The sequence below is a fragment of the Pseudonaja textilis genome, chromosome 2 (genome assembly GCF_049901715.1).
Source record: "Pseudonaja textilis isolate UNSWEBS1 chromosome 2, rPseTex1.2, whole genome shotgun sequence".
NCBI classification, from domain to species: domain Eukaryota; kingdom Metazoa; phylum Chordata; class Lepidosauria; order Squamata; family Elapidae; genus Pseudonaja; species Pseudonaja textilis.
In genome coordinates this window covers 24,599,616-24,625,853 of record NC_141991.1, presented here as the reverse complement: position 1 = coordinate 24,625,853, position 26,238 = coordinate 24,599,616, and the positions used below count along the sequence as shown (strand labels likewise).

The window sequence follows — 26,238 nt, the reverse complement described above, 5'->3', positions numbered from 1 at the left end:
GTTAGAGCAACAGATCTAATCCAATACCAAGAGTCTGTAGCTTACTTTCTCAAGAGGGTTGTAAAACTAAGATACTCCATCTGTTTCTCAGAACTGGCCTCCTTTGAGAATTGGAACTTTATATCTTTAACAAGTCCACATTTTAATAAAATACGAAAAGAATGGCTTATATTTTTATGTTTAATCTTCTTGAATACTGATAAGCCAGGGAGTAAGACTTTTTAAAGTTTTGCAAGAGGTGAATGAAATTATTTCTTGAAGACCCACTGATACTGTTTACATGCTGTATTTGGAGTATTCTTTCCATTCAATAGAATCAGAGGTGGTATCCAGCAAGTTCTGACCAGTTCTGGAGAACAAGTAGCGGAAATTTTGAGTAGTTCGGAGAGCCAGCAAATACCACCTCTGACTGGAGATTTTACAGTATCCTTCCCCTGCCATGCCCACCAAGCCATGCCCACAGAACTGGTAGTAAATTTTTTTGAAGAGATTTGTACTAGCTTTGCCTTAAATGTCCCTAGGCTATCACCTATGATCATTCCAAGTCTTTAAAGAATTAACTTTAAAAAGTGTCTTCCTGGCCACAGGCAAAGATCACTAATGCATCAACTTCTTTGTGAAATTTAAAGTCTAGAAGTTCAGTGATAACATGCCCAAGAAGCATTTTTTTTTTAATTTCAAGAGACCCCAGGTCCTGGTCAGCTACAAAGGATTGGTTTTATAATGACAAGTTTAGCCATTTATTGGCATGGGGCCAGGTCATTTTTGGTGACCTGAACTTAATCCACAGGAGACTGAACAAACGAGAACAGAAATGCATTCATGTGGAAGGATTAGCATCTGCTCTGCTTCAGCAATTCCCACTGACCTTAGTATGGAGCAGGACGTCTACTTTTCTCAGCAAGCAGCAGAGGTGGTATTCAGCAGGTTCTGACCAGTTCTGGAGAACTGGTAGTGGAAATTTTGAGTACTTCAGAGAACCAGCAAATACCACTTCTGACTGGAGATTTTACAGTATCCTTCCCCTGTCACACACACCAAGCCATGCCACAGAACCGGTAGTAAAAAAATTTGAATCCCACCACTGGCAAGCAGCCTCTGATGGCCAGGGAAGAACTGTTTGCCCAGTAATAATTTAACAAAATAAGGAAGATGACTAGATTCTGAAAGATTAGCACTGGATCGAAACTGAGGTGTCTAGTTATGCACAGGAGAAAATATATGTATCCTCAAATGTTCCATTTGAAATTATGACATCTCATATTTTATTTTGCAGAGTGCCCTTAAATGTGTTTAAAAATTGGAGCTGAGCAGATTTTAGATTTGAACAACTTCTTCTTCTTCTTCTTCTTCTTCTTCTTCTTCTTCTTCTTCTTCTTCTTCTTCTTCTTCTTCTTCTTCTTCTTCTTCTTCTTCTTCTTCTTCTTCTTCTTCTTCTTCTTCTTCTTCTCCTCCTCCTCCTCCTCCTCCTCCTCCTCCTCCTCCTCCTCCTCCTCTTCTAAAGTATTTTGGATTCTTCAAATAATATTTCATGTATCATTGTTGTAAATCTTAAGCCTTGTAAAATAACAAAACATTGGCAATTGGTAATCTAAAGAACATTAGTTCCTTAAATGCAGTTTGGACATAAGGTTATCCTCCCCATCCTTCTCTTTCTCTTTGTTTTTCTCCTCCTCCTCTCCTCCTCCTCCTCCTCCTCCTCCTCGAAATCTATGGTCCATCATTGTGGACAAAAACAATTGCTTTGTGCAGGGAGAAAAAAAAAAATGGAAAGAGGAATCTCTAAAAATCTATTCAGTCCAGCATTTTATTCTCAGGGTAAACTAGCAATCTTCCATCTCCAATTCAGTGGAATTTTATCTTGAGGTTATGCTACCTTTGACAGCTACTTCCTGAAAATGGTCATAAATGAGAAATAACAAGTTTATAAAGTGTCAAATCTGGTATGAAATACAATATCAGACTAAGATGTCCACCGAGGAGGCTTTTGAATAATTTACTAGCAGGGTAGTAATCATTACTTGAGAAGCTGGGCAAACGTTTCAATTTCACCAGCACTTGTGCTCGTCTTTGCAGAGTGAAAATTGATTCAATAGATTATTGCATTGGTTATTATAATCCCTTGGCACAGACATGGCGGAATAGACTGTCACTGCATTCCCTGTGCTTGTCAAAGATTCTATCAGCCACAAATTATCTTCCATCTGATTCTCACTGCAGCATCTTGTGACTTCTTATTGCAAGAGCCTATAGCTATTACAAAAGTTGTAGCCTTTTCTACAATAAATTATTTGGCATCAAGGAGATCTACTTTCATTTTGTTGTTTCCTTTATGCTATTTATAGAAAGGAATTAGACAACTCGTGACCCATCGGGTCATAATTTCAGAGATATTTCTTTACTGAAACAGAGAAAAAACAGGTGTTGGGGGGGAAATCAGTGGAAGCAAGAGAAACTTCTGACTTTCTGCCAGCTTCCCCATTGATTTTCCTTGCAGAAGGTTGGTAGAGAGAATTGGAAATAATAATCACATTGAAATAATAGAAAACAAACAAACAAACAATTACAACAACTATGATGATGATAGCTTACCACATTTAAACCCAGAAAACTGCTATCTAAAGTCAAAGTCAAAGTCAAAATACACAATTGAAACAAATTCTATCTGGCGTTCTATCCTAGGCCTCCCCAAAAAGCACTAAGTCAATTCTGAGTCCCAGAAAAAAACTATTTTATTACATTAATGTGAATTTATTTCATTCACAGTCAGCCAACAGCTTGGCAAAGAGCCTTGTGAAGGTATACTAATGAGCTCAGACCTATATCAATCCTGGAACGCTGCCTGGTAAATAGTTCCACACTCACTACTGTCAGGGAAGGGCTGGGGTTATACAGACAAATCTCTACGAGGCTGGAACAAACAAATGACAGAATGAGCGAGTTGTTTCTTGAAAAAGCCCCCTGGCCTTTTGCTTCTCTTTTAATTCTGAGGGGAGGGGCCATTCATCATCCATCTGTGGCTTTACTCCCATGTTGACCCTGAGTTCTTAATTGTGCCTTCCTTTTGGCAGCTCTGTGCATGAGCAGGCTGGGAGCCAGTTACAGAAGCTCCACCCGCCTTACTGCTGTCCGAGCCTGCCATGGCCCCATCTCTGCCTCTGATGCAGAGCCCTCATCTGAACCCTCCTCAGCCTCCAGGAATGGCCTGGGTTCCTCCCCAACCTCTTCACTACTGTCCAACTCTACTACCAGCTCTGCCAGCCACCAGCAGGCAATAACATGTGGGACAAACAGGAAGGCAACTGAAAACAAGGATTCATGAACATCAACTAGCAGTTAAATGGCATGACCAAAAATTCCTGATCTCAAAGCACATTGATAATGAACAACACCCGTTCGATTGGGATGGAACAAAAATCATTGGTCATGCCAGCTCTTGCCACACACAGGAATTCATTGAAGCCTGGTATTCTACCAAAGGAGCAATTGACAAGCATATTGATCTAGATCCAGCATATGAATACATAAGAAACCAAACCATTCAAATGACCAATCAACAAGAGAACCAATCAGCTGCTCAGAATTTTAATATAGCTCCAAATGAACAGCTGATCACATGACCAACTGACCAAACTAGCACACAAGACATTTATAAACTAAGGAGAAAAGGACAAGGAAATCCTATTGATGATGTTACTTACTCTGGCAATGAAACATTCAGAAACTAAATTGAAACAAGCTTGGAGAGAAAACCACTGAAAAGATAATAATCACATGATTGCAGCTGACCAAAGCAGCACAGCAGCACTGAAGGAATCACAGCTTTGATCTACATTTCAATCCTCCAGCGGTCACGGGTCCTAAATTTTGAATATATTTTGTAAGTTAGCCCATACGAGCTATTTTGATTCAAAAACATTGCCCTATAATGCCCCATTTCACTTAATTGAATGTTGCAACCACTCAAACAGAAATGAGAGTTTTAGTGGTATATAGATTAAGGTCGAAGCGACAAAATGCAGTGTTAATTAAGACGGTAGTTTCTGCATCATTCAAATCATTAGGGCACACTTATCATTGTAAGGATGAGAATTGATATTGGGCTATCTCAATTTAGTTTTTGCTCACATTGTACTTCTAATGAAGATGAGAGGTTGCCACAAAGAGGAGGGGGTCAACTTGTTTTCCAGAGCATCTGTAGGCAGGACAAGGACAATGGATGGAAACTAATCAAGGAGAGAAACAACCTGAAACTAAGGAGAAACTTCCTAACAGTGAAGACAATTAACCAGTGGAACAGCTTGCTTCCAGAAATTGTGGGTGCTTCATCACTGGAGATTTTTTTTTAAGTCACTTGTCTGAAATGGTATAGGGTCTCCTGTTACGGCAGGGGTTTGGTCTAGAAGACAACTCAAGATCCCTTCCAGCTCTATTCTGATTGATTGAGATTATGTATATTTTCCCCTCAAGTCCCTGTGAAAGATATAAGATGATGATGATGATGATGATGATGATGATGATGATGACGACAAAAATACAACAAGAAGCTCTGTAACCTCAATCTCAATCAGAGCTATAGTGGAAAGAAAATTAAGGACTCCTTGACTGCCAAGGTTCTCATCCACTCATGCTAAGGTTCTCATCCAGACTAGGCTGTTTCATACTGGAAGCTCATGTGGCAACAGGGAAACCATTTTAAGCTATGCAAATAAGGTTAATTGGAGTTTGTTCTAGTTTCACAGCACAAAATCAAATGATGCATGAATTTGAAGTGTTTAAACAGTCTACAATCAAGCAATATCTTTAGTAGCATCAATCAAAATGTCATGAAATACTTAGCAAGCTTCTGAGTTCTTCGGAACACTTCATCTGGCTTCAAGGTAATATAGCAGAGGGATAAAATGTGGCGTGCTACCATGAGGGCAATATTTCTCCAAACTTCCTTGGTGTAGAATTGATGATACCACTTTATGCACTAGTAAGATTGCATTTGGAATACTGAGCTCAGTTCTGGTCGCCATGATATAAAGGAGATGGTGAGGCCCTAGAAAGTGTGCAGAAAAGAGCAAGAAATGGGATAAAGGATCCAGAGACTAAATAGTATCATGAGTGATTAAGAAAACTAGTTATGTCTGGCCTGAAGAATTTATGAGAGACATGATAGCTGTCTTCCAGAACTTCAGGGGCTGTCACAGAGAAGAAGGGATTGACTTATACTCCAAAACATCTGAGAATAGAAGAAGATATGATGGGTTGAAGCTTGTTAAAAGAAGATTCAACTTAGAACCAAGGAAAAATTTCCTGACAGTGAGAACAATTGATCAATGAAACAACTTTCCTTCAGAAGTTATAGGTGTTCAATCACTGTAGGTTTTCAAGAATAGACTGGACAACTATTTGACCAGGATGGAATAAGGTCTCCTGTCTTGAGCAAGGGGTTGAGCATGGATTAGAAGACCTCCATGGCCCCTTCCAGCCCCATGATTCTATGTTTGATGTAGCTCTGAAGTACAAGAAGTATGATGCCAAATTGGAAACAAAGCAGGAAGAACCAAGGGTGTGGGATGAAAGGAAAAAAGGGGGAAATGCCCAATTGACTTGCTTAACTTTTCCAGCATAGCTGAACAGAAGCAGTTCTGTTAGCAGGGGAAATTGACATTCCCAACTTTCATTGCAGATTCCCCTTAGATCTCCTATTAGCAGCTTAGCTTAAGCTACCTTGTCCCAGATTTCTTCAGTTACTTGACTAGGAGCTATCAGCACGTGGAAACCTCAACAGTATTTAATTGTAATCTCTAGGAAGGAGAATGACTGATTAAGGAAAATGCCTTGCCATCCTACAAAGGCAGGAAATTTTAACCTCTCAGAAACCCATATGGGGAATTAGGGATGGAAAACCAAGATGGGTTAACTTAACATCTCTGATAATTTAAAGCAAGGCTCCCCAAATTCTTCACCTCATCTATCAGATGACTGCAAGGAGCATAAATCCTTCCATTCCTGACAATTCAGTCAGAACTGAAGAAGTTTCTTGGATGAGAAGCAAAACATCTTCAAGGAAAAACAAAGAAAGTCCAGTTGTGTCTTGAAAAAAGCACCTTTGGGGCAACCATGACCTGGATGACCGAGAACCTCCATAGACACTTCATCTATCATTTCATGTTCATCTATCATTTCTTGTTCATCAAGACACAAATATTTACCAAATGAAAATAATTCATTAAATACTATTTAACTAATGGTACTATGAATAATAAAAATAAGAACAAGAATGTCAACCCTTTGGATAGTCCCATCAACCCTTGAGGGTCAACATTGACCTTTTTTGAAGAACCCTGATCTAAAACAGTCTTCCCAATCTCACATATTCAAATGTGTTAGGACTTCAGTTCCTAGAATAACTTGTCCCCAAACAGCTATCAGGTACCACGTTAGGTAATGCTAGCCTAAAGACAAAAGGTAAATGGCCTGTTGGAATGGGATGCACGGCTGGGAGAAAGCAGCCAATTGCAGACATCTATAAAATAAATGTCTAATTTCCTTGACTCAGGGGTTCAGTAAATGTCAACATAATCCTCACATTTGTATGATTCACACCTCATAAAACCTGATGCTTGAGAATGCTTTGCTTACTTTGTTACACAGCCAGGTTTCAGGCACCATTCTGGAACAGAATCTTAACTCTAGCTGCCAGACCAAAAAACAATAGGTAGGAGTAAAATAAAAAATGGTTTCTCCTCCCATTCCACTGTTATGTTGGCACTGGTATTTTTAGGTACCATTAGAGTCAGTTTCACTCTGTTAGCCAAGAATGTTGCCCATTGTTTTTTCACAGATTAAACAAAACCACTGGGGAATTTTACAAAAATCAAGGACAGCGAATTACTCTGCAATAGAGAACTAAAAGTGTACGTACAGGTGACTGATTTGAATATCAAAGAAAGCAAATAAATCACCAGATAAACTCATGTATGCTCATCTGAATGGATCTATAGCTTCTGATGCTTTAATGGTTGCCTTGTGTCCTGTGCCATGGCAAGTGCCATGCTCAAAAATTGGGCATGTTATTGTTGTTAGTGATATATACACAACAATGGGAAACCAGTTTTTTAGCTGCTGTTGAACTTTATATGCATTGAGCTCTTTCCAAGATCCTAGGATGTAAATTTTGACAATGCAGATTTTCTAAGTACCATCTGAAAAAAAAAATTGGCGGTATGGCACCCAGTGTGCCAATAGCCACTTGGACCCCCAGGGTTCCTTCCTTCCCTCCCTCCCTCCTTCCTTCATTCCTTCCTTCCATCCCTCTCTCAATTTCTACAGCTGCCCATCTCAATCAATGACTCCAACTGGCTTATCACTTAAAGATATACAGTATTATTCAATTAAAACAATAAATCATTTTAACATTTTTCATTGTTTAATAAAAACAATAAAAAGCTAAATAAAAATATTAATCCAAAATAAATATGTATTGCAGTCAAGATAGTTAGCCAGTTAGCAATAAAGCCGGGAAATAGGGCCCTTAGCTCATTCAATATCCCTGGCTAGAGGACAAAGCCAGGTTTTTAGAGATTTAAGTGAAGATAAAAAGGTTGGGCCCATTATAATCTCCAAGGGGAGGATATTCCATAGACCAGGGGTTACTGCTGTCCTCTTGTCCCCTGCCAGCTGACATTCCTTGACTCACAGCATCTATAGCATGCACAGTCTGATAGATTGAATTGGAAGGTAGAGACTCTTGGAAGAAGTAGTCCATTAGATAACCTGATCTGAAACATACAGCACTTTAAAGGTAACTAGCACCTTCAATTGCAACTAGACATATACTTATAACCAATGCAGCTCACACATTAGTGGAATCTATGTCATATATTTACTGAATGCTGCACCAGCCCCATGTATATAATGTGTTGCATTAGTCTAAACAAGAGGTTATAAGAGGTTGTGAGAAGGACCTCCTGGTACAGGAATGGGTGCATCTGGTGCACCACCCAAAGCTGTGCAAAGACTCTCCTAACCATGGCTGTCACTTGCTCTTTGAGCAGGAGCCATTAGTCTAGGAGGATTCCCACTTTCTGCACTGGACCTGTCTGGGATTGTGCAACCCCATCCAGAACTACATAAGGAAGAACCTTATCTCCAGAAGATCCAAACACCCACAGCCACTCTATCATTCTGTCAGGGTTGAGTCAGAAACCATTTCACCCATCCAGTCCCCAATAGCCTCCAGTCACTGGAAAGGACATCCACAGCATTGCTCAAGGGACCTATTCAACTTCAATTTCCAAATCTTGATACTTTGTGATTTTCTCCAATTCTTTTTCTTCTATTCTTTCTATTTCTTGGTCTTGAAAAGACTTTTGTCTTTTCAATCATAGTTAAAACTTGTGTGTTACGAATCAAGACTTTATGCATTTGAATTTGGAAATCCAACAATATTTAACCTCCGTATTTTCAACTACTTTTTCAACAATCATGTTTCCACCATTTTTTTCATTACTGGGAAATGATATTTTTTACAAACGTTCCAGTGAATCATTTCGGCGACTGCATTATGCCATTGTTTATAATTGGTGTAATCTTCTTGCCCAAGTTGAGTATATGATCTTTTTCTGCTTCTTTGCACGATCTGAACTTTGGATCATTTGATAATGTTTCAATTCTGGCCTTGACTGTATTAGTTTGATGCAGTCTTGAGCAGTCCAAAATCAAGCCTTCAGTTTCTTTTTTTAAATATTCCAGTTGTAAACCATTGCCACATTTTATCTTTATCTACTTTCCACTTAATCTTTTGTAGAAATCGACCGTGTAAAGATTTTCCTTGCCAGCATTATGTTCTTATATTTATTACATCATTTCAATATTCAGTTGTTGTTTCCTGCACATCCAGTAAATTCCAATTTTTAACTTGATCAATGTTGTTCTTGGCTGCTTTTATATAATTGGTTGATGCTTTTTTTTCTTCTTTGACTGACTTGAACTAAACCTTTGCCTCTATTTCTATGGGGCAGCTTTCACCTACCAATTTCACTATGGGGATATATAATGCATAGTGAATAGTCATCAGTTTTCTTGTTACTACTTGTAGTATCACCACCACTACTTCATAATAATAAAAAAAATCTCTTCCAAACTATTGCAGCTTGTTTCTTTTTTTTTTTATCAGTAGAAAGCAGTTATGCCACAGGTTCTTTTTTTTTACAGTGTAACAGCTCTCTCTGCTGATTAAAAAGTGATTAAATATATCAGTAGTTTTCTAAATAGATGGAAAATTCAAATTGCAAAAGGAAACCCTATATATTGCATGGTGCCCTATCTTTGGCCTGTGCTTTTGGGGTTTCTGTTTGGGTTGGAGGTGATTAAAAATGAACTTTGGTTTTACGTCATGAAACTGGGATTAACTCCAATTAACCATATTTGCAGGTTTCCCTATCAATGAATAAGCTTCCAACATGAAATATCCCAGTCTGGATCAGATCCTTAGCATGGCCAGGGAAGAGTCTTTAATCCTTGCTTCCACTATGGTTACAATTCAGACTGAGGTTCTACAGCTTCTTGTTGCATTGAAATCATCATCATCATTATCATCATCATCATCATCATCTATGCATAATCTGCATTGGAATGTCAATGTGAGCGAAGACTAAATTGACTATATCTCAATATCAGTATTTATCTTTCAAGCATGTGCATTTTCCTCTTTAATTTTCCCCAAACCTTCCCAAAACAACCAAAAGGGGAAGCACAAACTCTTGGGGACTTGGGATGGCACAAATGGCTGCAGGTGGAGCCATCCTTGATATGAGATCAGTGAATTATTACGTACAGTATGCAATTCTTTCATCTCCTCTCATAAACAGATTCATTTCTCAAAGACCAGCAAACAATGATCTGAAGAGATTGTAGAGTTACTCAAATTGACAAGTGATCTGGATCAGCACAACATTTTGGCTGGGAAGAAAACCTTCTGTTGATTAGATTAGATCAAAGTGGTACGGTGGTCATGTTAACACCACATGGTGCCCTCTGCTCCATATCAATAAGGTGCTTTATCAATAAAGTGCTTTCAATCAAAACTTCATCAAAAGCAAAGTGATGCTCCAAATCTCTCTGCAGTCTAGTTTGTATTTTTTATTCCAAGGCTGAGGGGATAGTTAGACTGCTCTGCCCCCCTCCCAGAATCCAACTGCTTGAATAGGCTTAAAGTCTCCTCACATTTCCTTCCTAGTTACTTCAAGGTGAAAATTAATGTGGACTTCAAAATAACTTTCTCTGCTTGAAACCAGAAATGAGAGCAGAAAAAGCCTGGGAAGTCCCAACTGGCCACATAGGAAAAAATAATATTGTGTAGGGGATAAAGATTTATGGAACAAACAAAAACCTTAGACTAAGCTAACCAGACCTCACCATTGCCCTGAACTAATATTAAAGGTAAAGGTAAAGGCTCCTGTCGCACATACGTGTCAGTCATTTCCGGCTGTAGGGGGCGGCAGGGGTGGGATTCAATTTTTTTAACAATCGGTTCTGTGGGCGTGGCTTAGTTGGTGGTCATGGCTTGGTGGTAATGTAACTGGGTGGACGTGGCTTGGCAGTCATGTTATTGGCTGGGTGTGGCCAACTCAATATCACTCACATCGAGGCACCATCTTCTCTCCTGACCTCTCATGACTGTGAGGATTTGCTACAGTTGTAAGTGTGAAAAATGGTCATAAGTCACTTTTTTCAGTGCCATTGAAACTTTGAATGGTCACTCCACACAAGCAAAGTACCAGCAAAGGAGGGGGGAAAAAACTCCAGAGAAGTTCCTGAGATAGGAAATCTAGTCCTGCCAAGAATATAATAAGGGTTAATGGAGAGGCAGTTTCTGTAAGCAACATCAGAATGTTTCCTTCCTGACTTCCTTACAGGATTAGGCCAGTAATTTCTTCTAACAACCAGTTTTCTGAACTGCTTAGAATGTTAACAACCACTTCTAGCAAATAGGTGTAAACTGGTAGAATCCCACCCCTGAGGGGCGGTGTTCATCTCCGTTACAAAGCTGAAGAGCCAGTGCTATCCGAAGACTCTCCATGGTCATGTCGCTGGCATGACTAAACACCAAAGGCACATGGAATGCTGTTACCTTTCCCCCAAAGGTGGTCCCTTTTTTTCTATTTGTATTTTTTACATGCTTTCGAACTGCTAGGTTGGCAGAAGCTGGGACAAGTAATGGGAGCTCACTCCATTACGCGGCACTAGGGATTTGAACCATTGAACTGTCAATTTTTCTGATCAACAAGCTCAGTGCCTTAGCCACTGAGCCACCGCGTCCCTACAGACTGATATTAGAAAGAGGTAAATTAACATTATTGGAAAGACTTATTTTAAAACCTTGAAACCCATATCCCATTTTCTCCCTAAGATGAAGGATGAAGGAAAAGACACCATATTTATTTTCCCTTCTTTTCGATATTTAGTCTAAAAACAAAGAGTTCAAAAGGGATATGCATAGCTTGCTTTTGACTGCTGGTTGTACAATGCTGTATACAGTATTTGTATTTTTTTTTCTCATGGGGGCTCTAAGAATTTAATGTATTGATTCAGTGGCTGTGCCTTGGATGGATGCATTCTGTTATGATTATGACAAAAAGTAAGCCACTCATATATCTTGCACAGAATAGGAGTCACTTCTATGTTATTTGATATAACAACAGCTTTGATTTCCTGTCTTTGAGACTAAATTCTTGCTTAGTCTACCTATCTATAAACCTATGACCATTACTGAGCCCGGAATTACGGCCTTAAGTCATTTTGATTGTAAGTTGAGACATCCACTTTGCCAGAAATAAATTTCTAGGGCTTTTTTTGCTGCCATCATTAAGTGAATGGCAAGTTAAGCAAATGCTGCAGCCATCAGATGAACACGAACATTAAGTGCACCAATTCATTTGAATGGGTGATTTTTCCAGAAATAGAAACATTGAAAGTTGTGGTCCCATGACTACAGATTGCCATGAAAGTTCCTAAAACCGACTTACCCAACATGCGACCATAGGACTGGGTGGGTGGTGTGTGTGTGCTGTGTGACATTTATAACAGCTGTGGATGCTTTACAGGGCATAAAACACCTGTTCTGTGGCCCCTGTAACTTCAATAATCATAGTCATAAAATGGCCCATCATTAAGTAAGGATTACCTGTAAAGTCCCTTGTCCACATGCCTGGAATTTCAGTTCGTTGGCATCCACTACCTTTGAATTGCTGTCATTTTTATGCTAAAAGTCATATTTATTTTTATTCATTTTATTTATTAAATGTATTTGCCATCCATCTTATTACAAGCAATTCCAGGCAGCTTACAAGGTTAAAAGCAATAAAACTATATGCATATGCATATACATAGCTGAAGAAGCTTCTTGACATAGACATAGACATACATACACATATATACATATACATACATGCACAAAATATAATAATAAATTATGGTAAAAAGATTGGGAGGGATGAAACAAGGTGTGCAGGGCAGAGGTGGAATTCAGCAGATTCTGACCAGTTCTGGAGAACCGATAGTAGAAATTTTGAGTAGTTTGAAGAACCAGCAAACACCACCTCAGACTGGCTCCATCCCCATCTATTCTCTGCCTCCCAAGTCCCAGCTGATAGGCTGGGTCTTCTTTTGTTGCCCTGCACAGGAGAATGGAGCTGGAAAGCAAGTTAGTGGGGTGGGGAGGGAATGGGATTTTGCAGTAATCTTTCCCCAGGAGTAGGGAGGGAATGGATATTTTACAGTATCCTTCCCCTGCCATACTCATCAAGCCATGCCCACCAAGCCATGCCACAATCACCAAGCCACGCCCACAGAACCGGTAGTAAAAAAATTTGAATCCCACCACTGGTACAGGGGATGTGATTGGATCTGCTGTAGGTCCATCCACCACCATCCACCACCTCCAGCATGACACATTGGTGCCCCTATATTACTTAGGAGATTATCTGCTAAGATCCGCATGGTGGGTTAGGTAGGAAGCCATCTATGAAGGCAGAACTGCATTTATTATTTTTCTTTCTCACTCACTTTTTTCCCATGTTCTGACACTTATTTTCCCTCTCTTGATTCCTTTCTTTCACCCACTTCTACCACATAACTAAACGTCCGGTTGCTTGTACTAGAGATTAGAAATGATCACTTGCTTCGAGAGCTTTTGAAATGAGACTAAGAATTGTCCGTAGCCCAGGGCTGAAGGTTGTCCATCTGGCTCTTTTAATCTCCTTTCTCTCCTAGTTTTTATTGTGACCTCCTCAATCTAGGATTCTTGAATTTCCTCACTTGATTCTAATTTGAGGCATGTCCCTTTATCCCAGGTATATTTTTAGGAGAATGGTACAGCTTTCATTCCAAAACTCATCTGACCTGGGGTGGTTATGGGGGCTGGTGACATTAAGCAATAGGCTGTGCAAAAGTGGTAAAATATATCTCTCTGGTGGAGGTTTAAAGCTTCAACTTTATCAGTGAAGCACACACAGATCTCTGTGGGAGATTCATATTGATTTCCTTTGGTTCCCTCTCCCTGTTTACATCCTGCCTTTTGTATTCATGTAAACATGTGCAAAGATGCTACATCAAGATTGTTGATGTGAGGATAATTCGATTAATCTTAATGACTTTCCCCCGCACCTTGGAAAGAGCAAGAAGAAGCAACGGAAATTAGGAGACCAAACAAAGTCAAGAATGTACTTTGAGTTTGGTAAGAAACTACTGTCTTAGATTATGCAAAGAAAACAGATATTTTCTGCCAGCCTACCAGGAGTTCATCCTCTTAGCCTCTGTTTATATTCTGAAGATGAACACGATTTGCAATTTTATTGGGAATCAAACAAGATACAGTTTATTTATTTCTTGCCTAAGAACAACAGTCATCTTGTTTTACTGGCCTGCAAAAATTGATTTCTTCAAAGGTACCTTTTTTCCCTTCCTGGGAAAGTTGCTAGCACTTATCATTACAGGTAATCCTTGATTTACAACTATTCATCGAGTTCAAAGTTATAATGGCATTGAAAGAAGTGACTTATGATTAGTGTTCATACTTATAGCCATCATGGCATTCCTCAGAGTCATGTGATCAAAATTATGGTGCTTGGCAACCAGCATGTATTTACAATGGTTGCAATCCAAGATCATGTGTGATCGTTGGTTATAACCTTCCCAGCTGGCTTCCAACAAGTAAAGTCAATAGGGGAAGCCAGAATTGTATAAGGACCATGTGATCCACTTAACAACTGCAGTGATTTGCTTAACCGTCGTGGTAGAAAGGTTGTAAAATTGAAGGCAACTCACCTAACAACTGTGTTGCTTGGTAATGGAATTTCTGATCCAGATTGTGGTTGGAAATTGAGGATTACCTGTATTTATGTAGGTTCTCTATCCAGATTATGTGCCACTGATTGTTTCTGAAAGGATGCTAAACAAGGATTAGTGTGAACTCAAAGTCAACCTGGCACTCCCTGAATCTGATCATCCTTTCAGCCATCCATTTACCATTAGGGATTTTTTTTAAATTAAGTAAAATTAAAAAATCCCTAACAGTGGTTTTATTAAGTAAAATAAAAAAGCCCTATTATAACAGTGTGTGAGAAAAATCACAAAACACAACTGGAGACAGTAAACAAGAGCTTTATTATTAAGCTTTTGCAAAAGGGAATTCTGCTCATAGCAGAAGACATCTTTCCCCTGGAAGGCTGGGGTATATATACAGTGTCTACCCCTTTCCTGGGTTCACAATCTATCCAGCTACATAAGTCCCTATGCCACATCCATAGCATACCACCTGTTTCCTTTCTTTGGAAACCACCCTTGTTCTCATGTCATCTTCCTGTTGTTCTTCTGAACACAATGGATCATTAACCAGTTCTGTTAATGTCAGGACAACCCAGCCTTTATGACATGAAATCTCAAGCCAAAATATAAACGCTCATTCCAGCCAAGGACATAATATTTTCAACTTTACAGAATAACAAGTTAGAAACATGATATGCTTATATAAGTGTTCAGATATCTTTCTAGAAGGTCACATTATGAACAAAAATTGAATCTCTTTGGTTCTGTACTTTCTTAGGTGTAACAGGCAAATACATATGTTATTTCTACATATAACACAGCAGTTTTGGGTACCGCTATTATAATAGTAGCTTTTATACCATGGTGGACTTGGGAGAAAGACCTAGAAAGAAACATCTTGGAGAGCCAATATTAGACTGAAAAAGTTCAGATCTAAATGCTCCACTCCAAGTAAATTAAAACATTTGTTATTGTGATTTCTCATGATTTGGACTTTGTCTAACTTAAATAATCTATTCTGACATAAAATAGAATATTTTATACCCAATAAATATTAAAAAACATACTAAAACACAGACTGTCACATTTTTTTTCAGATGGAGATTATTCTGAGACCCAGGTGGGAAAATATACTGATCCGTCCATATTATCTGCTTATTCCTATAGAATATTTCATGTCTTCATCAGGGGTGTCAAACTAGATTTCATTGAAGACTGTATCAGGCTTTTGTTTGACCTTGGAGGGAGGGGCATGGCTGGGATGGCCATGGCCAGCTCAATGTCATTTGTGTCAGGGGTGCCTGTGGTTGCCTGGGCGGGTGTGTGTGCGGGGGGAGATCCAGAGGAGGAAGGTAAGACAAGGGAGAGTGCCAAACCCTTGTCCTCCAGAGGAGCCTCGCTCTCCTTCTCAGGCCCTCTGCAACCCTCTTATGCAACCTCTGCATTTCACCTGCGATGTACTCCTGCAACCCTCTGGCAGCAAAAATGGAGCTCCTGCAACTGAGCTCCATTTTCACTGGCAGAGGCACCGTGGGCTGGTCCTTTGCTGTTTCCAGAGTGGCCCTGCAGACCAGATCTAAGCACCCCATGTTGTAAACAAGTCTTCAGTCTGGTCTGCAAGATTCAGCCTGCAGGACTTGAGTTTGACACCCCTGGTCTTCATGGAAAATAATTGAAAGTTTACCACTCAGCAAGACTTGTAACAGGTTGTGCCATTTCTCTGTGTGAAAAAATAAACATAAACCTAGCCGGTCAAATACAATAAAGCTGTGAGGCCTAACGGGATGCTCACAGCCTTAATCTCCATCCCAAAATATTTCTTACTAAGAAGTGTTCTATAATACATGGTATATATTCAGTCCAAAGAGATTGTCCCAGATTGAAATGCAAATAAGGAAATGTTCTCTTAAAGATAATACAAAACATGTAATAGGAGTTTAGAGTGACTGGCCTGGCCTGCAAGCTTATTAACATAAAATCATTGACACTTAAAATCATTTACAGTCAAAATCATTGGACGCACTCCTAATAGGATTAAGAGGCAACATTTTAGTGCCATCTATCCAAAGTTTGAGAGAACCAAGTTTCTTACAGTAACACAATTCTAACAAGTTGACACAGGAAGAAATTAAAGATTGAAAGTCCAGGAAAGGAAGCAACGTTTAATGTCAAGACTTCATCATGAACACCTCATAAAACATGTTTCTTTTTTTTAATAATTTTTTTATTGATTTTTAAAAACAAACATAAACATAAACAAACAAAACATAAAACATAAAACCATAAAACTTCTTTTTTGAAAGCAGCTTGATCCCGGGTTACATCTCTTCATACAGACACAAATTCAAATTCATGCTCATTTTATATACCATTCCATATCTTATTACCATTCTACATTTTCTATATAGCTTCTCCCCTCTTTTAACTTTCTTAATTTTATTTTATTTATTTCATCTCAGCTCAGATCATTATATTTATATTCTTTGTCCTGTTTCCAGCTGTCTATTATCTTTCTCATTAAACAAAATTTCTCCTGTAATCACTGATTGGAGTATGATGCATTTATCTCTTTCCCCTAAATTTATAACACTTAGTATAATATATAACTTCCATTCGGATTCTGCTTAGTACATTCTAAAGTTACACACTATATTTTAAAAAGAGAAAAAATTATAAATATATAATATAATTAAAACAACAATCCATACCAATTCAAATCTATCGTTAATATTAATATTCATTTAAATCTTAAACATTTTACACATTACTTTTCAAACAAGTATCATACTTCTATGGGAACACTTATAAACTTTCCATAGTTATTTCACCCCCCACTTCACTTATATTTTAAAACATTGTATCATTAAAATGTTCCCATTCCTTCCTGATTCAATTATCTCATTTATTTCATTTCATTTATTTTGTTCACAAAAGTTTCACTGAATTACACTGAGTATTTTATCCCACGTTTTAATCATACGTTGTTTCCAATTTTCTAACATTATTTCTAATATAAATATAACAATACAATCTTATGTACCTTTGCAGAATCACTTTTTCAGTTAAGTTTTTACCCATTATCTCTAAATAAGTCCTGTTTCTTTACATCTTGCTCCACACCTTTGTAGCTTCTCTTCCCTTCCTTCCTCCCTTGCTTCTTCTCTCTGCCCTTTTTACCCCCTTTTCTCTCCACCTCCATTTCCCTCTTCTGTATTCCCCTTTTCTGTTGCTTTCTAACATTATATCCACTTTTCACCTTATTTTTCCCCTTTTGGCTTGTTTTTTTAGGTCTTAAACTCTCCATTTTCTTTCCTTCCATTCCCCTTTCTTCCCCAAGTAAAGTTACTTGTTCGTTGAAGATGGCTTCTTCTTTGTCCCAATCTTCTTGTTGCACAGTCTTTTCTTGTAGTTTCTTGTAGGTACAGATCGCCATTTCTAAGAATTGAAAAACAGAGCCAAGAGAGCCCTTCCCTTCTTGTTCCTCTTCTTTGTATTTTTTAAATTCCATTTTCAGTTCATCCACACTCATAAAACATGTTTCTATGACTGACCATGCTCGGATAGAGTCCTTAATATTGGAAGCTCCTAACTTCACCAAGCACTGCCAAGGCTGAACAGGCCTTCTTGGAGGTACCCGGCAACTTGAGATTAACATTTTACTCTTGAGTGGACCTTCCCTCCCAAATTGCCTCTCAACATAACCTTTCTAAATAATATCAATATTTTTGTGGGCTAGGTAGTTCGTACTTCAGATCAAGATCAGAGTCTGCAGGCATGTGAGTCAGTTGGAGTCAGGCACAGTTCTACTCTGGTTTTGGTTCTTGAGCCTGGCTTCTCAAGATCAAATGAGCTTGGTCTCTTTTTCAGCTGGTTCCCTTTCTCCCTTAATGAAGGCTAATGAATATGTCAGGGACAGGACAGTCACAAAAGGAAAATCTGTCTCTGAGAAAGGTAGAAGATGGAAATGAAACAATAAGGAACATGAACTGAGGAGTCCTTAGTGCTCCTTGAGCTTGGTTGTTTTGTTGCAGAGGTTTCATTATCTCAACTGGGTAACATTATTGGTGCTAGTGCTGTTAAGAGCCATGGTGGCGCAATGGTTAGAATGTAGTACTGCAGGCTAACCCATTGCTCCTTCTAGAAGTTCGATCCTGAACGGTTCAAGCCGTCCATTCTTCAAAGGTCAGTAAAATGGGGACCTAGATTGTTGGGGGCAATACGCTGACTCTAGACTGTTTAGAGAGAGCTGTAAAGCACTTGAAGTGGTATATAAGTCTAAGTATTATTGCTATTGCTAGTAGGAAGTGGAAGTGTTCTCAAAGTGGCTTGCCCTGTTAGCATTGGTGGTTTCAGTCAAGCTCAGGGAGCACCAAAGACCCTTCTTTTCAACCCTGAACTACAAATATTCTCTTCTATCAGAATGTGAACTATAGGATAATGGGCAATTCATAGATTTCATAAAAGCTCCCAAGCCTCCTTGATTCTCCCATTGAAATTTGGAAGCACATCATAACATATTTTCCATCTCATAATAATCAGAATATTCATTTTTAAGGTTATTTTAATTGGTGAAATGATAATGTTCTTTTACTAGTTATTGTATGGTTTTTCATAGACTGGGTATATTTCACAATGAATACATTAAGTGAATAAAAATCCCCCTCTGAGGTGGTTCATAAATGAGAAAAATAAATAAATGTTGGCAGCCACTCAAGGTTATGAATGATAATACTGCTGAACAGTTTTAGTGATGGCTGAGTTGCTGTCAGGCTCTCAGAACCAAAGAAGATATGTGATTTTTCCAAGCAAAGTTCTTTATTGTTCCATACCTATAGACAGAATCTTGCCAGAATAAAGCACTCTTCTACCTACTGTACATGAAGCATACACTCTGGGAACTATTTGGGAGAGACTCGCTTCACCTCCTTCCTCTCACACAAACCTGAACTGAACTGTCTCTTACTCCTCTGGAATGCATCCCCTTCCCTCTGGGAATCCAGACCCATTCGATCCAACACATCTGCCCAGAAAATTGGAAGTCTGAACTGCTGACTTTAACATTGCTGGTGAGTTATATGAGGCCAGAGCAACATCACTGTAAATGTACAGAAACCTTCCTTGTTCTGATGCCATGGCAATTGTGTAGACAAGCATGAAATTAGTTCCAGCAGAAGGGAACTAACATGGTAGATTGAAAGAGTGCCAGGTAGTAGGAAAAGGCAGACCGGCCTTTATTTGTCGACAAATATCAACTATTTGATGTATCCACTTCCCAAGATTTAGGCCCATTTAGTGATTTGCTTCACTCAAGAGCAGACCTGGCCCCTCTCCTTCCTCGTATCTATTGCAGGTTTTAGTTGTAACTGAGGAGTCCTTGGTACTCTCTGAGCTTGCTTGTTTTCTTGCAGATGTTTCATTACCTAAACTGGGTAACATCTCCAGTGCCGTAGATTACATTACATTAGTTGTATCTCCCACTTTTCCTGTTGCTATGTAGCTTGTATTTAAAATCATGACAATCTCTATCTCTTTCCACTGAAGGGAAAAAAAAGACAAAAGCAATTATGCACTACATTATTCATTCATTCATTTCATTTACTACATATCTCTTCTTTGCTTGGTTTTTTTTTCCATTTTTTCCCCCCATAATATTCCAGGCTGTTTACAACTATTAAAAAAACTTAGGTATAAAACAAAATTAATACAATTAAAATCATTCTGCAAATCACTTACTGACTGTAAAGAGCTTGGCAAAAGAAATGTGCGTGTATCATATTTCTAAATAATGGGGCAATGAAAATCAAACATACCTTCTTGGGGGGGGTGTTTCCTAGTCTGGAGGTCAGGATACATGCAGAATATATACTGTAGGGCTATATGTAATAGTATGTGAGAAAGACCTTGGGATGAAGAGATGCTACAGAGGGAACAGTCAGATAAGAGAGAGCATAGCCTACAGCTAGACACTGGAGGGAACAAGAGGCTCAAGAAGGGATTGTCTCTAGTTTCTTGGACTGTAAAGACAATGGTGGGAGAATTGTACTTTCAGACTTGCAAGATTGATTTCAGCTTTACCAGATAGACCAGACAGGAAACCCGACCAACTAATTCTACTTTATTATAAAGATATATTAACAAAATCTTGTAAGTCAGAAAGTATCATTCCCCCACTGTAATTCTACTTTATTATAAAGATATATCAACAGAATCTTGTAAGTCAGAAAGTATCATTCCCCAGTGTCCCCGAGAAACTAACAGATACTTATGTAAAATGTGCAGAGAAAGATAACACTGTGGATCTGGTAATATAGGCATCCATAAGGAAGACAAACAAGAGCAAGTGATATCTTGTGCATCACAACAGTATTGGTCAAAGGGCATGAAAGAGTCCCTCCTTGAAGGAGATGGGCAGTCTAAAATATGAGAAAAATCAATCAATCTATCTATCTATCTATCTATCTATCTATCTATCTATCTATCTATCTATCTATCTATCTATCTATCTATCTATCTATCTACCTACCTACCTACCTACCTACCTACCTACCTACCTAGATAAATAGATAGCTATGAATTTGCACAGTTATGTTACAGTGCTTATGATGTATGTCAGTATCAAATTATATTTAAGGAAAAAGGCTTCAGGGTTTTAATTGCAATTCCTGTACTGATGCTACATTGCTTCACTGTCTGAGATATAAAATACATCTGCTCTGTGAAGGTCCTAAATTACACTTTACAATTTATGTATCAAAGAAATGGGAGGCTAAGATGTTCATTTAGACCCATTCTCTGTCTGTTCTCTCTGCATGTTATGTCAGACAGATTAGGCACCAGGTATATACGTATAAAGAGTACAGTGGAGTTTTTCAGTAATGATTATAGACAAAGCTAAAGATAGGATCAATTCCTCTTACCCTTCTTTTTTATTGCTTAAAATAGGCTCTGTTTTTCCAGTATTTTTCACACAGTGGTTTCAGGTTTCAGAAATCTTTAACAATGTTATTTCTCTGATCAAATTTAATGAGTATCCCCAGGCCTGGCCATTTTAAATTGAGTTAAACCTAGTAACCCTGAAGCCTGACCATTACAGTCCAGAAGAAAAGGAGACACCGTGTAGGAAAAGAAGTATTGCTTTTGGATTTTTTTTTTTAGATTGAAAAAAAACCACCTTAGTTTTGAGAAATCTCTCTTGCTTTTCTCCTGCCCTTGTCACCCTGAAAGTGTGATAGAAACCTACAGAAAGTACTGAAGCTATAACGAAGCTTTAAAAATGGGAGAAAATGGTACCAACCAGTTTTGCTAAACCTTGACATCTTGGAGATATTGCCTGGATTTCTAAGTTCGGCAAGGCAATCAGAATTGTAATTAATTAATAATTATCTGGAAATTAATTATCCTGTGGCTTTTGTGCTTCCTTATTCTTTTCTTTTTCAGGGCCATTCTCATTGAGTGCATACTGTACATAAAATCAAAACGCATTTTGGCATTTGCATTGTAAGAGGAGAATTTATTTGAGAATGCATACTTTTTAATGATCTAGTACTAAAAAGTATGTCTATTTCAGTGTGACATTTTTTTGTGCCAAAGGAAGTGGGAGAAAGTATAGGAAAAAAATACAGGTGGATCAGAGGTGATATTCAGCAGGTTCTGACCAGTTTTGGAGAACCGGTAGCAGAAATTTTGGGTAGTTCGGAGAACTGGTAGCAGAAATTTTGAGTAGTTCAGAATACTACCTCTGACTGGCCCGCCCCCATCTATTCTCTGCCTCCCGAGTCCCAGCTGATTGGCTGGGTCTTCTTTTGTTGTCCTGCACAGGAGAACGAAGCTGGAAAGCAGGTTAGTGGGGTGTGTGTGTGTGTAGATTTTACAGTATCCTTCCCCTGGAGTGGGATGGGAATGGAGATTTTACAGTATTCTCCCCCTGCCATGCCCACCAAGCCATGCCCACAGAACCGGTAGTATAATAATTTGAATCCCACCACTGAGGTGGACTATGAAAAGGGACTTTCAGCTTCCAAAAGAAATAAGGGATCTTATCTTATTGTCTTTGAGAATCTCTGAAGCCATATGACATTTGAAATGGGTGAATTGCAGTCCTAGTTGAGATGTTAATACTCCAAAGGAGAATCTGGAGCAACTAGGACAGAACACCACAAGACATTTTAAAAAAAAAGAAACTAAAAGTGAATGTTAGCCACAGCTTTGCTGGAGGTTAAATGTAAAGATATTATCTATGTGTAAATGGTTCACTGACCCATAATAATAAAGCAGTGCTTCGGAAGAAGGGTAATTATCTAAATTTCTCAAACACCCAGGGGTAAATGCGCCCTATCTTTTCTTTTGAAAAATGAACTTGGATTAAACCAATGTGCCCCTGCCTATTTTTTTTTTTTTTTGCCTTGACTCTCCCCCCACTTTTTAATGAGGAAAATTAATTAGTTTTCTTATTTCTTTATTCCTGGTGTAGAAATCAAGGCTCACTGCAACTTCCCTGGTTTCCCTCTGGGCTCCTGGCTCAGCCGGTAGCATCATTTATGAAGGCATTTTCTCCAGCCTCCTGAAAAGACTAGCAAATAAATGATTGGAACTTATTAAGTCCTGCAGTTCCTTCTGTTGCAGGCAGACAAATAAACAACAGAATCAAAAAAAGGGAATCCCAGCAGAAAATAGAGGTGTTGTTTTCTAATCTCGCTTTGATTGAACATATTTCCATCAATCAGCTCCTTTATGAAGCAGCTGTGCCCTGGTTATTCTGGAGTAAGTCCTATTGTGTAAATTGGTTTTTACTAAATCAAGGGTAGGGAACCACGGCCATTTTATGACTGGTGGACTTCAACTCCCAGAATTCCTGAGCCAGCTCAGGACAGTATGTGCAAAACTGCAATCTAATATGGGATTGGTTTTACCCCATTTTACCACACATAGGAATGAATTTGGGGAACTTATTTTCCTATGGGAATATGGGGATTGGGTTAAAATGTTAAGCTGGAAAAAGGTCTCAGTGCATTCAATCTAACTTACTTTGGAGGTGAGGTGAAAATCTTATATAGGCTTACTTGGATAACTTCCAAGGATCTGACTAAAATTGCTCCCAAGTAAATATATATTTCATGGTACAAGTAAATGCTTAAGACAGCAAATGTGTATGGAAAAATTCTGCTTGAAATATCGTCGACAGTATTCTGTGTTCCAGGAATTTTACTTATTCAGTTCCAAGAAATTTCAATGGGAAGGTGTCCCAGGGATCCTAAGAGTTTATGGAGTTGCTTGTATTCTGAGTACTCTGATTATTGATTATGCCAATCAAATTACTGATTACAATCCAAAAGGAAACTAAATGTGCTTAGATCAACATAAATCTCAGTTCTGGCTGTGGAAGTGATGCATACGCAAAGAGCTGCCCCAGCTTTTAACAGTGCAATGATTTGACTCTCAATGCCAACTTATTCAGCTTAGACTAGTAAATTCCATTTAAGGTCAGCTTTATACATTTATGTCATATATTTTTCAGGAATTTCTTCATGACAGTGAAAGTGGGTTTAACTCTACTTTAATATGTGCATATTCATGTGTGATTGTCTTTTTTCTTCAGGGCTCAAACAGATACTGCATTTCAGAAAGAATTGTGCAAATCATCTAAAAAGCTGGGGTTTTGTTCCTGACTCATTTCCACAGTAATCATATATATAGTTAACTAGATAAAAATATCATGCTACTCAGATTTACCTCTGAGGAGATGTGCATACAATTACATTGGCAACACACTTTATGCAATTTGAAAATTATGAAATGGAGTTTTATACAAAACCTTAGATAGCTAGTGTGTATATCTTCTTTCCCTAATTTCTGAATGTTCTTTTATTTCTAACTCTCAAATAAGTCTTGTGATCCTGGGGCTATTTATAAAGGAGGAGAAAATTTATTCAGTTAAAAAGTCAAGCATTTTAAAATGTATAGTCAGTCCTTCCTTCCTTCCTTCCTTCCTTCCTTCCTTCCTTCCTTCCTTCCTTCCTTCCTTCCTTCCTTCCTTCCATCCCTTCCTCCCTATTTTCCTTCCTTCCTTCCATTTATTCCTTTCTCCCTATTTTCCCTCCCTCCCTATTTTTCTTTCCTCCCTATTTTTCCTTCCTTCCATTTATCCCTTTCTCCCTATTTTCCTTCCTTCCTTCCTTCTATCCCTTCCTCCCTATTTTTCCCTCCTCCCTATTTTTCCTTCCTTACTTCCTTCCATTTATCCCTTCCCTTGTGTTTATCCCTTCCTCCCTATTTTTCCTTCCGTCCTTCCGTTTATTCCTTCCTCCCTATTTTTCCTTCCTTCCTTTCTTCCAACCCTTCCTTCCTATTTTTCCTTCCTTCCATTTATCCTTTCCTCCCTATTCCTCCTTCCTATTTTTCCTTCCTCCCTATTTTTCCTTCCTTCCTTCTGTTTATGCCTTCCTACCTATTTTTCCTTCCTTCCTTTCTTCTATCCCTTCCTTCCTTCCTTCCTTCCTTCCTTCCTTCCTTCCTTCCTTCCTTCCTTCCTTCCTTAATCAATTTTTATTGAAAAACATGTTCTCTTCTATATATTTTTGGTGGAACTGAATATCTAGCACAGTATCTTCCTAATGGATTGCTGCAGTTCAAAGTTGTTCCTTAACTTTGTAAAAATCAGATGTTCTCATTTGCCCTCTCCGCCCTGTGGAACGCTTCCGTGACTTGCATCCTGAGGAAGTGGCTGATTTATTTCACACAACACAAGCAGTTGGCAATATAGTGGAGCAACATTTTGGAGGAACTTCGCTCACCATTTCAGTTCAGGTTAGTACTAGTAGTGTGATTTGATTAGAGAAAAAAAAATTGATCACCTTGTCCTTATACATTGTTATACAAAAGCTCCCAAAATACACTTTTTAAAGTTTATAATACCAAAAATAGTTCTTAAGGAACCTACCTGAAATTTCCTATGTGAAGTGGGGTTCACTATAGCAACATCAACTAAAAGTCAATATTGTAGCTACCGTAACTTAGATTTTTATTTCTTTTTCTAAAAAAACTCCTTGGTAATTAATTTAATGTCCTCTGGGACAATTCTCCAAATGCCCTAGGAGAGAGAAGAATGCATGCAATGAATAGTTTTTGCACATTTGCAAAAATAGCTTTCAAGAGTTAGAAACCATACCATAGCACAACACCATACTGCAACATTCATACAGGATTCCAGGGTTTACCTAGGGTCAACAAGGCTGAGAAACCTGAAATCCTCAAAATCCATTCAAGACAGCTTCGACCATGTTATTCCATGTTGGCATACTACCGTAAAACAAACTATAAAGCATATCCTGACTGAACAGGGTAATGAAGTTTCATGTATTAATTTTAATCTTGGATTTAAGTATAAATAGCTTTTTAAGCTGCCCACAGAATGTGAGTCTTGTACAAAAAGCTCATTGGTCCTCCCACCAAGTGGATAACTCTGTTTAGTTTCTGGGACACAGCTGTGAACGAATGGGTTGCACTGGTTACTTCAGACCTTTTGTTAAAATCATATTAAACCAAAAAGGGCATCCTACTATATTATGTCTGCAAACAACATGTCTTTTCTAAACAGTCCCCATAAATCTTGATGAGCACCAACATTATTAAGAGCATCTGTGATCTGAGATGATGAGGACCAAGAGGAACAAATGTGCCAGAACTTTTTCTCCTCAGTTCCATCATTTCCTATTGGATTTGGGACTGAAATAGAAAGGTGTCTGTTCCCAAATACTTTGGTGCCAGATCATCCCCACAAGAGTGCTATAAATTAATGCACAATGAAATTAAATTTAAATTATTAATGGGCAATTGTTTTGAATGCCCGGGAGAATCTTGTTGGCTGTTATTATCTAATTCTCTCCCCCACTTTCCTTTCCTCTCTTTTCCCCTCTTCCACTT

At 38.5% G+C, this 26,238-nt stretch overlaps 1 protein-coding gene across 3 annotated transcripts in view; it reads left to right on the top strand.

Annotated features, from left to right (window-relative positions):
* FHIT (fragile histidine triad diadenosine triphosphatase) overlaps nucleotides 1-26,238 on the top strand; it is a 927,448-nt gene that overhangs the window by 615,933 nt on the left and 285,277 nt on the right. For all 3 annotated transcript variants that reach the window (XM_026721738.2, XM_087923572.1, XM_087923571.1), the window contains one exon: nucleotides 24,977-25,122. In XM_026721738.2, the coding sequence (XP_026577523.1) occupies nucleotides 24,977-25,122 (146 nt within the window). The remainder of the gene's footprint in view (nucleotides 1-24,976; nucleotides 25,123-26,238) is intronic.